Below are 15,002 nucleotides of genomic sequence, written 5' to 3'. Positions count from 1 at the left end.
CGTGCTCACATAATGTATTCCAGCCAAATATAATGTCTCTATTGAATGACATGGACTTGAACTCTCAATTTGCCCTCACTCCCCTTGTACCCAAGTTGTTTTGGGTGTTAAAACCAGTGACGTGTGGTCACTGGACGCAGGGGACTCCCCTTGTGTCATCATGAAATGTGGAAAAAAGTAATGTGTATATATATATATATATATATATATATATATATATATATATATATATATATGCGTGTGTGTGTGTGTGTCCACTGATCTGTGATAGAAGTGTAATTATTAGATTCCAATATATCCGATTGTTATAGTCAAAATTGCTGAATTTGTGTATTTTTGTATATTTTTTGTGCAATTACTGTCTCTATATGTCACCAATGTAATGTTTGTACACAGTTTCATCACATGTCATCCCATCCCATAGTCTGGGTCCTGTATTTCACGTATGTGAGTCTTGCTAATCTGACATAACGGCACAGTTAAAAAGCAGTAGGAAGCAGCTGGACTGGCGGGGGCGGAGTCAGTACCTCTGCCCGCCTGAAGGGGGCGTGTGTGAGCACATGGGCTCGTTTCGCTGTTGTTTTTCTTCACGTATTACAGACTGATAGCATCGTTAGCATGTGCTAGCTAAAACAGTCAAGTAGCGAACGTCAAGTGCACATTATCAGTCCTTGAAAACTGAAAATATACAGTCTGAATCGGGCCGACCAAAGACGACTTTCACCCCGAGCAATAATGTCTATTGAGACAAAGAGACTAAAAGAACTAAAAGAAGATAAAGAGGACTTTTACACCAAAGTCAGAGATGTTTGTCCACAAGGTTAAGCGAATGGACTTAATTTACAAGTAAAGGTAAGAGCATGCATACACTGCTGTACACGACAAAAATAAAAGAGCAGTCCTATTTTTAATAATATTTAAAAAATATAAAAGGACATTTGAGCAATAAGGTACGAGAGGCTGTACTATATCGTCAACAACAGTAAGTAAATAGGTGCCTTTCAGCACAAAACATTGCATTTCAGTAGCCTACAGAAAACCCCCGTTCTGCTGTAACTACGCAACAGACAAACAACATTAGGAACTTCACGTTTGTAAGCCAAGCACCAGAAGTTGGTTCATGATTAGCAAGGAGATCGACATTAATTTGCTCGTGAGTCCACACGAATTGTGCTCTTTGGCTAAAAGGTGCCCTAAATCGGTTGCGAAAGCTCGCGTTTCACAAAACCGCTCATTTGCGCCTTTTCCGAGCTAAAAATGAATATGAGGACCAACGGTCGCGCAAAATCTAACCGTTATTTTGATCACCGCACTGATATGAACACTCAGGTCAATGTAAACAGGTAACATTACATTATGGCTCAATTCAGTACACCCCGTGACTCACTCTCAACCAATCAGAACGCTTGATTTCAACTGCCCAGTATTATAAAAGAATATACGATACGGGATATGAAGCATAACCAGTAGTCGAAGCGCAAGCAGCCAGTTGAATGGTGGATTTATGCTACTTTGTTAAACTCATATATTTGTGAATCTGAATCTGAAAGAGTCAGTGCCTCCCCAACCACAAACCTCACCGCACGTCATTGGTTAAAACACACTCTGTTTACTACCCCCAAGGTCTTTGGAGTACAGCACTTTATTACTCTGAAGTCATCTCAACCAAATCATGGCGATCGCCCTCTTCATACGAACAGCAATTTGCTTGTACAATTCAACAATACACCACCAGAACATTTTAACATGGTCACTTTACTGAGAAAGTCTTAGACTGCATGGATGCACAATTTGAACCAATAATCAAAAAGAAACTGAGAGAGAAAGGGGACAAAAAAGAAGCTTGGGGAAATGCAAAACAAAGACCCAGCGTAACGGATCCCAAACCCGGGTTCAACACACAAGCAGCAGCCAATCCACTGAATCCTTTTCAGTCCACTTGAATTCAGCGTTTTCTTTATGCCCCTGTGACAATTAGTCTGCTGCCCAACAAAAGGTAGTATTTACATTCAAACAATAGTGTAACTGTATCACATCATGGTATCAGGCTGTGATGGTCAAACAAATAGACTCACAGGTACGCATAAACACACACACACACACACACCAGTGCACACACTCTGACCCCACCTCACTGAGTCCATTAGCCTCCTCTTCTTTGAAAGAAAGGAGAGTGTTGAGTCGCTACAAACCCGGCCACCCAGTAGTGAGCAAAACCTGCCAGCAACACCCCCGCTAACTCGCCAATAGAGCTGAGAGGGCTCACGTTGGTTGGTTGAATATTAATTCTATTAGATACCGGTGATAGTGTCGTTATCTAATAGTAGTCGATAGTATCGTGCAAATCTGCACAACAAACACAGCCCCAGTTTGTTAAATCTCTGCTCTACACAACATTTTTATTATTTATTAGTTATATTTTAACAATTGGATAAAAATTAAATGGATTTCGTGCAGTATTAGTTTTTATCTGCATAGACTATGATGATTAAGTTATATTTCCCAGTTCTGTGATTATTTTTAACCTGTTATATACTTTATTATCAAAGCATACATGTATGTATATATGTATGTATATGTTATCGTGTGAAGCACTGCAAAGGTGTTCTTTGTATGAAACTAAACAGCATGTTCTCCCCACTGTCAAAAGACCTGCAGTTAAGTTAAATGATGACTCTAACTGCCAATGGTTATCTGAGTCAACGTTTCTATCCGTATAACCTATGGCAGCCCCCCCCCGTAGAGCAATAAATAAATCAAATGCTCTGACAACAAACAAAAAAGTGTGGCAGTCGCCAACAGATAGAAGTCCATTCAATCATTTCATTTGGCGAACATGACGTGAGTGGATGGAAAGCCTGTCTACCTGCCCTACATGCTCACGTCGTCCAAAGTTTATTTCTAATCTAAAGTAACCCTAGCATCTAGATTAGAGTTGCAGAAGGCCCGAATGCAGAGAAAAATGTCAACAGTGATTACTGTCATTTTCACTCCCGCGGTCACTGGCTTGATGAGTAATAATTTCATTCAAGCCCTTCACCTTACAGACTTCTCATGGGAGACTGCTAATATTAAACCTGATGTGCAATTATACATTCAGCTATACTTAGTTCCATCGGTCTCCGTGCTCACCTGCCACGCAGCCTCTTGATGCACAAGCTATTAGCACATCCTGGAGGTGCAGTGGTCCATCGGTGATGAAGACAAACTGGAGATGTCATGCAAATAATGGCTGCTGGTGTCTCCTCCTCTCTGTTTCTCGCTTTCATTCATCCACATCCCCCTCATCCGTCCCTCAAGATGAGATGTCCGGAATACATGACACCCCCACGTCTTCCTCTGAATTTTGTCGTTTAACGTATCGTTGGCTGACATCTCGGTATCGACACAGTGTGCAGGGGGATTGGAGCTGTCATACCTGTGTGGTTTAGAGGCGAGGTGCTAATCAAATACCTGTCCGTCCGCTGTCACCACAGGATTGACAGTGATCACGACACAAAGTTATACGCCGCTGAGAAAGTGGTGTATAACTTTGGGTGTGTTTTCCCAGGCGATGCAGCTCATAACTCTAAATGCATTTTTCACACCACCGCTGTTCGTGCGCTGAATCGTGCGTCATCCAGCCTACCATATTTTCATTGCCATCCGTGATTTTGATACTGCTTCTCTCATTAGTTCTTTCTGCTCTGTGAATCCGTTTAAATGACTGATGCTGACGCCCTCAAATGATCAATCAATATATCAGCAGAAAGATAAATCTGCTAACTCACTTTCAAAGGGAAATATAATTGAGGATGAATTGTTGAAATTTGTTTCTGGAAAGAGTTCATCACTGGTCCTTTTAGCCAATGTTTCTATTCGTGCATTAACAGGATTTGTGGAGGCTTTCAGACAGTTGCCGTGACCTTTATCAGCAGATGGAGTCGCTCAGTTGTCATGGAGATGGTTTATTCATCTTTTGACCATCACCATCACATTTTTTAGTAGCTATTTCCAAGGTCAAGAATAATCGCCCAAGTTAAGTGCATCACCATTGAGCATTACTTTTTTTGGGCAAAAGAGGCATAAAGTCAGTTAAAGGAAAGGGCAATCAAACAGATGGGGTTCTAGAGATAGAGTTTCAAAATTGTTGTCCTCATCTGGAATGACAAGATCACTTTTTTTATATCAGCAGGAACCCTTTAAAAACCCGCGATGACAGTGTGACATGTCTGCTCCGGATAGGGTTTGATTTGATGAGATAGTGGCTTCCAACCTGGGGTTTGAGACTCCAAGAGGCACCAAGATGGATTTGAGGGGAGTCCAAATATAGATAAAGGTAGAAGAGACTACAGCAAATACATTTACTTGTGACAACAGGATACGACTACACTGATTTGTTTCAATGGTTAACGAACCAAAAAGTTTGGTAAAAGCTGAGATTCTTGTTGGCGTATAGGCCTTCATTAATCTTTTGCCACAAATGACCCCTACTGGTCAGATATTTTCATTGCAACACCCCCCCTTCTTCAGTAATCTACAATGTCCCTTCTTTCATTCTCTTTAAATGACCCGTATAGTTTTAAATGCACAAACATCAACCAAAAGTTATTAACTGTAAATGCTCCCTGAACACATTTTTGATAATGGTTGTATTTTGTTTTGTAAAATTAAGTTGAGTTCCCGGCAAAGTTTGCAGGATATTTAAAGCCCAGAGGTGAATCTGGGAGATAACAAGTCACAACATGTGTCTTTTACTTGAAATCAAACAACAACGTAGCGGTTGGTGTCATGAATGCAACGTGTGTTTTTTACCTAATTCCCACAGTCCCTTCCCACAACAGGGACCATAGTCTCCCGTTATCCTATTAAGACAATTGCCAAGACAGGCATTCAAGCATGTGCATGTGCACGTGTGCATGTCTCTCTCTCTCTCTCTCTCTCTCTATGCTTGTGTCTTTGTTTGTGTATCTGTGTATGCACACATGCAAACGAATGCACACACAAATATACCAACCCATACACACACTGGGCAGAGAAAGAATAATTTCAAAATCAATCCTTTGGGGAGAAAACGAGCGCAGAGAAAAAAGGAGAGTCTCAAAACCTGCGCCAGTGTTGGCCGATTGTAAAGGACTGTCAGTTACTGCAGCTTTCTATTGGGCAAAAGGGAAGCAGCAGGATTCAACTCGGGGCCCAATAAAGGGCTATTCTTCCTGGAAATCAGCCCTCGCACATGGACTTGAATGCACTCGGGCGCTAATCTCCCGAGCTGTGGGAGCCCACTCTAAATGCACAGGCCGTGCCACCCCAGCAGGCCCAGCCGTGCATGCTGATGTTATTACACACCACCTCGCTAATGCTGAAGCTATCACCGGGTTAATGCTAAGGCACTGAAATCTCTGGTTTTTGGATTCTTCCCACAGCAATTCTTTGAAACAGTATGCAACATACACGCACAGTGCCTCTGGTAAGACCTGTAGCAGTACAATTCTGCAAAATCAAATTGGTAAGTATGTCGGATTTGTATATCACTGTCTGATGCACGCAAAGTGGTTTCCAACAGATGTTTTCTGCATGTGACTTTGTGCTGCAGCATGCATCTGTTTCTTTAGCGTGAAGACTCTTGATAGGCTCAGTGTAAATGACCTTACCGGCAACAAGCTTAAATTAAGTGCTACTGAATAACCAGCTGCTTGTTAACACATTCACCTTATCAAATGTCGAAGGTGTGTACGTGTTAATGATGAGATTATAGGTTGTTCCCCCAAGGGCTTAAAAAAACAGTTAATGGTTTTAATGTCAGGTTTTAAATAACGGTTTTAACTTGACTATTACTACATTCTGTGTTCTTTTCAGACTCGAGACACAAAGATATAGGAGACACATTTCTCATTGAATTCTTCAACCTCAGCTTCTAAATTAAGTCAATGTAATTAAGTTCTGGAGACTCAAATGATGCAAAGGATTAATGCTTTATTCTGTTTCCTTTCCACAAGTCTCTTACAAGAACGTTGATGCTTTCGAGTAACTCCATCTGATGAGGGATCTGATGGTGTCTTCAATTATCTCCAGGGAAATACTGCCCTCCAGTGGACACCTCCTACCATGACCCTTCTGTTATGCAACAGGCCCCTTCTTTCACCAAACAGTTAACGAAGGAGGAATTCATAGATGGTAAATGGTTTCTATCTGTCTTATCTTAATCTCTCGCAGACTTGGTGCGATTTCAGACTAAATGGAAAGAAGATTAAGTCCGGGCTGTAATGCACTTCAGACACCACACTAAAACAGAAAGGGCGACAGCTCTAAATAATCTCCGAAAAGGTTGTAAACGTGCGTCTGGCAGTATGTGGTGACTTCAAGGGTTCAATGACAACAACACTTGAAGCCAAAAGCCACTTTAGTGAGCAGAGTAAAAGCACAAGAACAAAGTTGTTTAGGCTAATTGTTAGATATTTTTTTTCTCTTTTAGATTTGCTTCTTTTTCTGCCATGTGTCTCAAGCATGGCTCTGTGTATCACTCAGTCCACCACTTCTACATAGTTATTGGATGGATTTCCATGAACTGTTGTTATTTCTAAACCGTCACATACTGGCCCTTGGTCAGGGCGCCATGGGGTCGATTTTTAGTAGTGTGTCAAACTATGACACTGTGATCACCCGAAAGGACATGAGAGAGTACCTTGTGTATCTGAATTTGATGCCAGAGGATAACTTCTAAAGACAATGATCTGCTGTCAATCTAATATCACCTTTATTCAGCTATTTTGTTTGTCGAAATACCTTCAAAACAGATGGCCCTCCCATGAGCTTCAGTTGTAGTGTAAGTATATTAATATACTGTGCTAATTAATTATACCAACTAAACCTCAGCAAGGTTTGCGTTAACATCGCATTTAGCTCAAGTACAGAATCACTGAACCGTTGGCTGTCAAATTCTTATGAAATGATACGTTAGAAAAGAAACCTGATGATGTAATACTACTAAGAATCTCAGATTCATACTTTGCTGAATCTGTGTTCTGCTTGTATTAAAGAGGAGACAGAACACACTGACACGAAAAAGGTCCACAGTCAGTGATGCCACTAGAATCTTGGTACATTGTCTAAAACCCCTCGGACATCCGGATGCCCCAATATGTCCTTGTTTGAAAGGGTCATGAGGGCAAATTGGTTGGAACCCTCTGTTCTACGCTGCATAACGACAAGAGCTTCTTCTGCCCATCACATTGGAATGCATGAATATGGAAAAACAATCAAAGTTGACAGTGGAAGGTGAAGCACAACGAATCAGAACAGGACATGTCACACGGGGCCAGGACACACCATGCTGGGTCATGCTGCTCTGGGAGATTTATTTAGTGAATTGTTCAATATATATCTTTTTTTTGTTTAGTTTTTATTATGTTTTTCACTTGCGCTCCTGTCAGGAGTGTTGTAAATGGGACAGTCAAGCAGCAAGAGTCACAGTTCATCATCATCATCATCATCATCATTGTCATCATCACGGTCACCACCATTATTATCATCCTCCTCATGGTAATAATTTCATCATCATTTGACTTTCCTCAAGCTAAAAAATAATTTACATCACATTGTTTTTACTGACTTTTGAGACCACAAACATTCCAGCAACACACTCTAGGATTAAGGGTGGGTAACAATCAGAAAAGCATGACTTTTTGCATAGTATTAATGAACAAAGACATTGAGTTCTTTTATTTACAATTATTGTATAGATAAAAAAAATATCATAAAAACAAGATGAACACTTAGATCACTTACCCATGAATGGCTAAGTATGCCAAAAGTTATCTGTTGGCATTTCTCTTTTTCTTTGTTCCACAAACTGCATGCTGCTAAATACAGTACATCGAGGCAGGTGAGAGTATATTGCAAAAAGTATCATTGATATCACTATCATCATCTTCTTCGGGGTTATTATCAACATAATTATTGGTTGTTACAACACAAGTTGCCATTTGGATGTTCTCATGTTGAACTGTTTCTGACAGGAGCAGTGAAACAGCTGCGTCGGCAGTACGACCCGTGCATGATGGTAGACGAGGTCAGAAACAGTTTTCACACCAGTCCGCATTCAGTTTCTGTCCTCAGCGTCTGCTGTATTTACAAAGATTATTTTTAAACTTGTGTTTGCATCTTCTTAAATCTGAATGTCCTCCTGGATGTAAAAGTGGTTGGAAAATGTTGGCTTAAGTCTTTTTTTTTTTTTTATTGAAAAATGCTGTTGTTCCTGTTATGTTTTTTGTTTATTGTTTTAAATTTTTACAGACAAATAAACAAATAAATTGTCAAGTTAAAACACTGGAAAGGGAAACAAAATAAATCAACAGCTTCTAAGCAGAATATCAGAATCCAGACAGTTTTTTTTATCTCAAACTTAAATAAGACATATTATTCAAATGGTCCATATTACTTTTTCAACACGCCTGAGCTGACTGGTAAAGCTTGTGCACCCTTTCCAGATTTACGGATCGATTGGGAAATGACAGAGGAGGAGGATAGAAAAAAAGAAAAAAGAGCTTGGATAAATGTTTAATATACTGAAGTAGTGTATAGGATTCTTTAAGTAGAAAAATCGTTAATTCTTTCAAGTTGCATAATGAGCCTCTTGCGTCATGCTTGCCAATGACTTCGGTTAGTAATAGAAATAACAATAGTACTGACTAGTTAACTGGCCTTGTCCTTCTGAGTGCAATAAGACTGGGTAAATGTGCCCCCTGTATGTGACTTATCTCTGGCAATGTCTGATTGGTCAAAGCACAATAAATAGTTTACGACTAGTGAGTACAGTTGAGATGCTAGAGTACTGTATATTCTGTGACGGCGGGAAGACAAGCTTGGTTAAAACACACAAAAGCACATCTAGAATTACACCACAGAAGTTTTCATTCATAACCAGATAGTGCAGAAAAGCATCGTCTTTTTATATATAGAAAACGAGTCGAAGCAACATTTCATGTTTGTTGTAATTTGTCATTTTTTGTTTCATTTTTCCTTTTTTTGATGTTAAAAATTCCAACAGTTGTGTAGGGTTGTGTGTGTGTCACTCTGCAAGAGAAAAACTGAAATCATTGGAACCAATATTAAATAAGGATTGAATTGAAAAATAACCAACACAATATATTTCAAAATTTGGACAAAAACAAATTTTAAAAAAAGTTCTGATTTCCATGCTGCACAGATAAGCCAAATATAACTCTAAATTTCTAATAATACTTGATTGCAGCCTTTTGGGTGTCACGCACTTTTTAAACATCAAGTCCTTTGAACAAGCAGGTATATCTAGAAGAAAGTTCACTGTAAAGGTCCTGATATCAGCCTTGACTCGAGCCCTGACCTCAGGCCAGCGCTGAAGCACAAAAAAAAAAAAAAAAAAAAAACTGAAAAAATTGGGAATAAAAATTAAATATTCCCCCTCTGTCACAAAAAGTAGGCCTCCGTTTAGAAAAGGCAAGCCACTCCAACTTGTTCCCAACAATCATATAGAGTAATACTAAGATTCCACATTTACTACGTATCCCATTATATTTTGGTTTCTTTTTGTTTGTTAATCCTCTAAAAATATCTACAATATTTGAAAAGATAGCAGGCAAATTCCAGCACAATTTTTCAGTAATAACACACCAACGCAGCTCTGGTCCTTCTGAGCTTCGGTTCCGTCTCTTTCCTTCTAGAAATCAGGAAGTTAATCTCTACGAGGTTGTAAACAAATTACATTCTCTTTAAGACATAAATAAGTCAAAAGTATTTTGAGCCATTGAAGCAGGAACAAGGCAACATGCCGACAAACAAAGATAAACTCTCTCTAAATATATTTATATGTATTTATATTTATAGATTATATACCATAAATGCTATTATCATCATTATTATTATGCGGTCCTCTTTTTCCGATAGGTGCAAACTACTGTGCAAGTTGAGCCCTACCACCTCGTTAAACGTTTCTGTTTATGGATGAAATAAATGTTTACAGTCGGGTACATGTTCATGCCACACAGAAGAGGGGACTTTGCAGGCCCGGATCTCAGAGAAACTCCCGTTGAAACAGTAGTCCGCTGCAAGGCCGAGCCCATCTGAATATAAGATCTCCCATCAAATTAAAACCCATTAAAATAAAACCTGGGCAATGTACATTCATGCAGGAGCAACAATAATAATAACAATAATAATCAGAATCAGAATCAGAATAATAACAATGTTTTTCAATTTAATTTAAACTATTATCAGTATTGACAATGTTACCGTTGAGGAGAGTGTAAGGGGAGTTTCGAGTCTGTCTTGTTTTGTCTCTCTCCTCGTCGTCCTCCTCCTCCTCCCGGTGCCACTAAAGACACAGTCATACAGGCGTGCAGTCAGCGGCACGCTTACACAGTACATGCTAACGCTCATATAGTCACACACACACACACACACATCCACCGCCGCCACCGTACACATACAACCACAAAAGCAGAATGGCTGTGAAGGTTTTGTGGCTTCGTTGCGCTTTTTTTGATTGAATGTTTTTCTTTTCACCTTAACTGTATTACTTTAGATTTTCTCCATTTCAAGAGGAGCAGAGAGCTTTAAGAGCCCAAGGTTAAAAAAGGTGCGTTAACGGTGGTAACGGGGGCTGGAAAATGAGGTATGAGATGGAGTTGGTGAAGTTTTAGGGGCCGACGAGGTGTAAGGTTGCAGTTAAACCTCCGGAGGAATTGGATAAGTTGCCCCCAGACTGCAAGGAAAGGACATTAGAGGGATAGAGCCGAGGCGAGGATGAGGGTTAGAGGCTGGTCTCCAGGCTGTGAAGAGGGCTAGCGGGGCTGGAGGAGGCGGCCGATTTACTGGTGTTGATGGTGAGATTGATGCCACTGTCGATGGCGTTGTTATTTTTGTTGGGGGATGTGGGCTGGCTGGAGTACTTCCTCCTCCGGGCAGAATCATCGTCCGTGTCGTCGATGAGTGGGATGTTGGGCGTGGAGTCTTCTATCCTAAACTCCGGGTGGGTCATGAAGTTGTGGATGGACGACCTGGAGTCTGGTTTTTCCAGGCCTTCATAGAGAGAGCTGCGGAATGCATTCACAACGCGGATCTGTTGTAAAACAAAACAAAAAGAAAAAAGGGGGAGGAAAGAGAAGAGAAACGATGAGATGTGATGCCCGAGACCAAAACGGAAGGGTGGTAAGGACCCTTGGGATGAAGAGTAGGAGTGAAGGGACAGAGGGGAAGGAGAGGACCTCTCAATTGAGGATAAAGAGGTGAAAGGTAAAGGCGGAAAAGCAACTGCACTCTGTGTTCTGCTTTCACAAGATCACTACAGTTCACAAGTCACTCGGTTTTGGCGTGCACTAAGTAAAGCCGTGAGGAACACAATTGTAAAAACAAAACAAAATCATACATTTCGAGAAAACCAAATACCAAAGCAACACAAACGCTCGTTGTAAGTATACGCTTTAGTCCAATGTGCTGTATACCTAGAAACAAGCCACGTTAATAAATGGAATGCTCACACACAAAATAAAAGGAGAATATCACATGCAAGTTTGCAGAGATCTGGTGGACGAGGTCAGTAAGAAGGAAGGAGGTTAGATCTGAGAGATCCAAATCAGGTGTATCAGGGGTTACCAGAACACTGTGTGGGACAATATCCACAGACTCTGAATGGGACGCACACGTATAGCACAGGGTGGGTGTGAAACATGGTCCCAAACAGAGCAATGGAGAGAGTCAAACTCTCCATGAGGAGCGGACGACACAAGCATTACAATGGGAAACTCAAAACAACACAAACCCCTCCCACCCATCCCAAAGAAAGTATGTACAATGTACATTTTGGAGTCAACACAACAGGTTAATATATTATGAACACAAGAAGTAAATGAGAGGTATACAAAAACTTCATGCAAAAACACCACCGGATGGTGAAGACGTGGACGCCGGCACACAGACTGCTGACACAAAACAAATGGAGGTGAATAGTGAAAAATAAAAGGTTTACTGTCAGAGGTCTGACAGCTTTCAACTCCATGCACATCTAAGTAAACACTCAAGTATAGGCTCCTAACAAATATGGGAACCATTACAGATAGTAGTAGGAGTAGTAGGATTTTAGGAAATTGTTGCTTTAGTCATAATCCATTAGCATGTATAATACTGGCAGCTGTTGAAATGTAAGAGTCGATAACACTTAATTTGATGTTTTAACATGAGACATTGACTCACGATACTACATTGGGATGGATAAAAAAGGGGTGTACGGTCAAAGCCTTAAATATAGTGTTTATTATAGGAACGTTTCATCTCAATGATAGTTAAATCAATCCTCGAATATAAATTGAAAAAGGCAAATCCTCTGATATTAAATCAAAGTCAAATTATGTCATTCTTGGAAAACAAATGCAGAAATAGATATACAACAAAAAAGTACAACATTTATGTTGATACAAGGCACATGGTATTGACCAACCAATTTTCTATTTAATAATTTTACCAATGAATATTTTGAAACTTGAAAAAGATTTCTATTAGAAGTTCTTTATTAGAGTGGAATACTGTAGTTACTGAAGGTAAATATTTTAGTGCTACTACTCCAACCGTGGCAGAGTAGGGTATAAGGAGACAAAACAGATAAAACAAATAATAAAAGGCACCTGCCTGGATGAGTACATGTGACAGGATGTCTGACAAGCAACACTGATGGGTTAGAAAAGAGTGGGTGGGCTGAATTTACATGGCTGGTTCTGCTGAGGATCCATGTCCGTAACTATGGCAACGTGACAGTCAACTACACTGAGAGCATGAAGCGACAAGACGGGATGACTTATCTGCCCTCGGCAGGGTTTTACATTCGGTGCTCATCCATAGATAAAGATTAATGGTGTATGTGTGTATGTTGGTATAAAACAGAGAGGAAGAAAGAAGATGGAAGTGGACCTAATATTAAAGTAGAGAAAACCTCTGATATTGACAGCGACCTAGCCTTTGCTGCACCTTTTGGGATCCCTGTATGAAAGGACATTTTGAAAGTAGCTATAGCAGATTATTTATCCCTGAAGTCTAGCACACAAACAAGTGTCCTTTTTAAAAGTAAGAATTGCGTGAGTTGCCTCATCGGTACCAAAGTCACACATGACGTAAGACAACGTTGCATCTTATACTTGAATGTTTACCCAGTCCCTTGGTGAGTTGATTGGAATTAGTTCAAATTAGTGTCAGTCAAGAAATAAAAACAGACGTGTTGGAGAATGGGATGGTGGATGGGGGGATGAGCAGAGGGAGACAAACTCACAACCTGAAATGTCACGCCGTGGGTATCACCCTTAGTCCCGCGCTCCTAGCACTCTGAGGAAACAAACACACGTTCACCAATGAGCTGACAGTACACCCGAGCATGGGAGGAGATATCATGGTGAATTTGAAATCCGGTATGAACAGCAAAAAAGACAGAAGAGAGAGGAGAGGAAATGAAAAGGGCAGATAGCTAGAAAACAAAAAAAAACAAGAAAAAACAAAAACGTATCTTCAGAGATGCCAACCCCAAAATGGAGACTGTCACGGTAATTTGTTGTTAGAATTACAAGACAGACAATGAAGCAGAGAGAAAAAATAAAAAATAAAACTCATGACATGATGGCACCTCTGAAGCAAAGAGAGCAGAGAAGCAGACTGACAGAGTTCTGACTCACGGCCAGTAGTGGGAGGAGCAGTAGCAGCAGTAGTGCTTGTAGGAGAGGAAAGGGCATTGGACAAGGACACGTGACTAGGACTAGAAACATTGGTTACATCCTGGGTCTGGCTGGTGGTGGATGATTGGCGTCTCAGAGCCCCAGCCCCCTGAAAGGAGGTGCCACTCTTGAAGGTGTTGACTACGTCAATCTGTGGGAGGAGAGCGGAACAGGAGAGGACAAATGGCTGCTCAGAGTGACAGAGACCAGATGCGCGACACAGGTTGACTCGCTGGGTGACTTTGGCGGTAACGGGAGTACAAAGTGTCTCAATCGGGACACGATGGAAGGGGTGGGAGACAGCTGAAGGTCAGTCAATTTGACTTAACGAGTAGGTTCATCGAAATGACAAAGAAAAAGATCTCTCTTACCTCACTGCAAGATTTCAACAGAACGCAACGGTGCTAAATTAGTTTTCAATTGTGGTAAAAACAGCATTAAAAAAAAGAGGCACTCTGATCCACAGATCTCACTGAGAATGCATTTTACTGGGACTGCTTTTACTGAAGAAGCACTCCTATGAAGTCCACTGAAAGTATAATGGGTGGATTATCCAGAGTAATGGTGCCATTATATCTGGAAAGAGGTGTTGCTGGTTTTAAGAGTCATTTTTCAACGTTGTTAGCATCACAGGACTAAATTCCTCTGGCGTAGGCGTTTTTTTTTCTTTTCCTAGATGTTATAGGGAGCAGAGCAGAGTATAAATTTGCTACTTTGCGTGATCCGACCCTTTCAAAGACTAGCAAGCAGAGATAAGGAATACTGATGCATCCGTTTACATCATTCAATGCATTTGTTCTGTGGAATCCCCACTTTTTTTTCTTCACAAATGGGGAGCTTTTGTACAACGTTTCATTTTGTATTTTTCTTGGTAAATAATGTCGGGGATTCTGAAGAAAGGCAACATTCACAGCATGAAAACAGTTAGACGACTTGCCAGATTGCCGTGGTTACCCACCTGAACTGAGTGAACCTACTGTGTTTTGTTGCCCATGATCCGCCAATTCAAAGGGAATCTTTAAATGTACAGAACTATAGAAAATAAAGATCGAATCCTAAGAATCTGAGGATTTGTCTAGAAGCTTTTTGATCATCTGACCATTATGCCTGTTGCCTAGTTAGACCCATCTTTATTCATCTGCTTTTTTAAGATTAAATAAACCTTCGTTATCCTACTATGTTAAAACCCATATTTCTATAACTTAACAATGTGTGGCAGCCCCTGTAGGATCACAGTGTCTTCGGATAGCTTCACCCTGGACCATTAGTGACACATCAGTGAAATGAAATCCA

The 15,002-nt window shown here is 40.5% G+C and overlaps 1 protein-coding gene across 15 annotated transcripts in view; it reads right to left on the bottom strand.

The window, feature by feature from the left end:
* Nucleotides 1-7,671: 7,671 nt before the first annotated feature.
* atp2b2 (ATPase plasma membrane Ca2+ transporting 2) overlaps nucleotides 7,672-15,002 on the bottom strand; it is an 86,046-nt gene continuing 78,715 nt past the window's right edge. For 6 of the 15 annotated variants that reach the window (XM_040203863.2, XM_040203868.2, XM_040203871.2 and 3 more), the window contains one exon: nucleotides 7,672-11,077. In XM_040203863.2, coding sequence (XP_040059797.1) covers nucleotides 10,769-11,077 — 309 coding nt within the window. In that variant the 3' untranslated portion in view covers nucleotides 7,672-10,768. Of the gene's footprint in view, nucleotides 11,078-13,276; nucleotides 13,327-13,403; nucleotides 13,861-15,002 lie in introns of those variants that run through there. The other 9 variants (XM_078091827.1, XM_078091830.1, XM_078091826.1 and 6 more) reach the window with 3 other exon arrangements.

The sequence above is a fragment of the Gasterosteus aculeatus genome, chromosome 17, assembly GCF_964276395.1.
Source record: "Gasterosteus aculeatus chromosome 17, fGasAcu3.hap1.1, whole genome shotgun sequence".
In the NCBI taxonomy this organism is placed as follows: Eukaryota; Metazoa; Chordata; class Actinopteri; order Perciformes; family Gasterosteidae; genus Gasterosteus; species Gasterosteus aculeatus.
The sequence above is the reverse complement of the archived record's forward strand: the minus strand, read 5'-3'. Positions and strand labels throughout refer to the sequence as shown.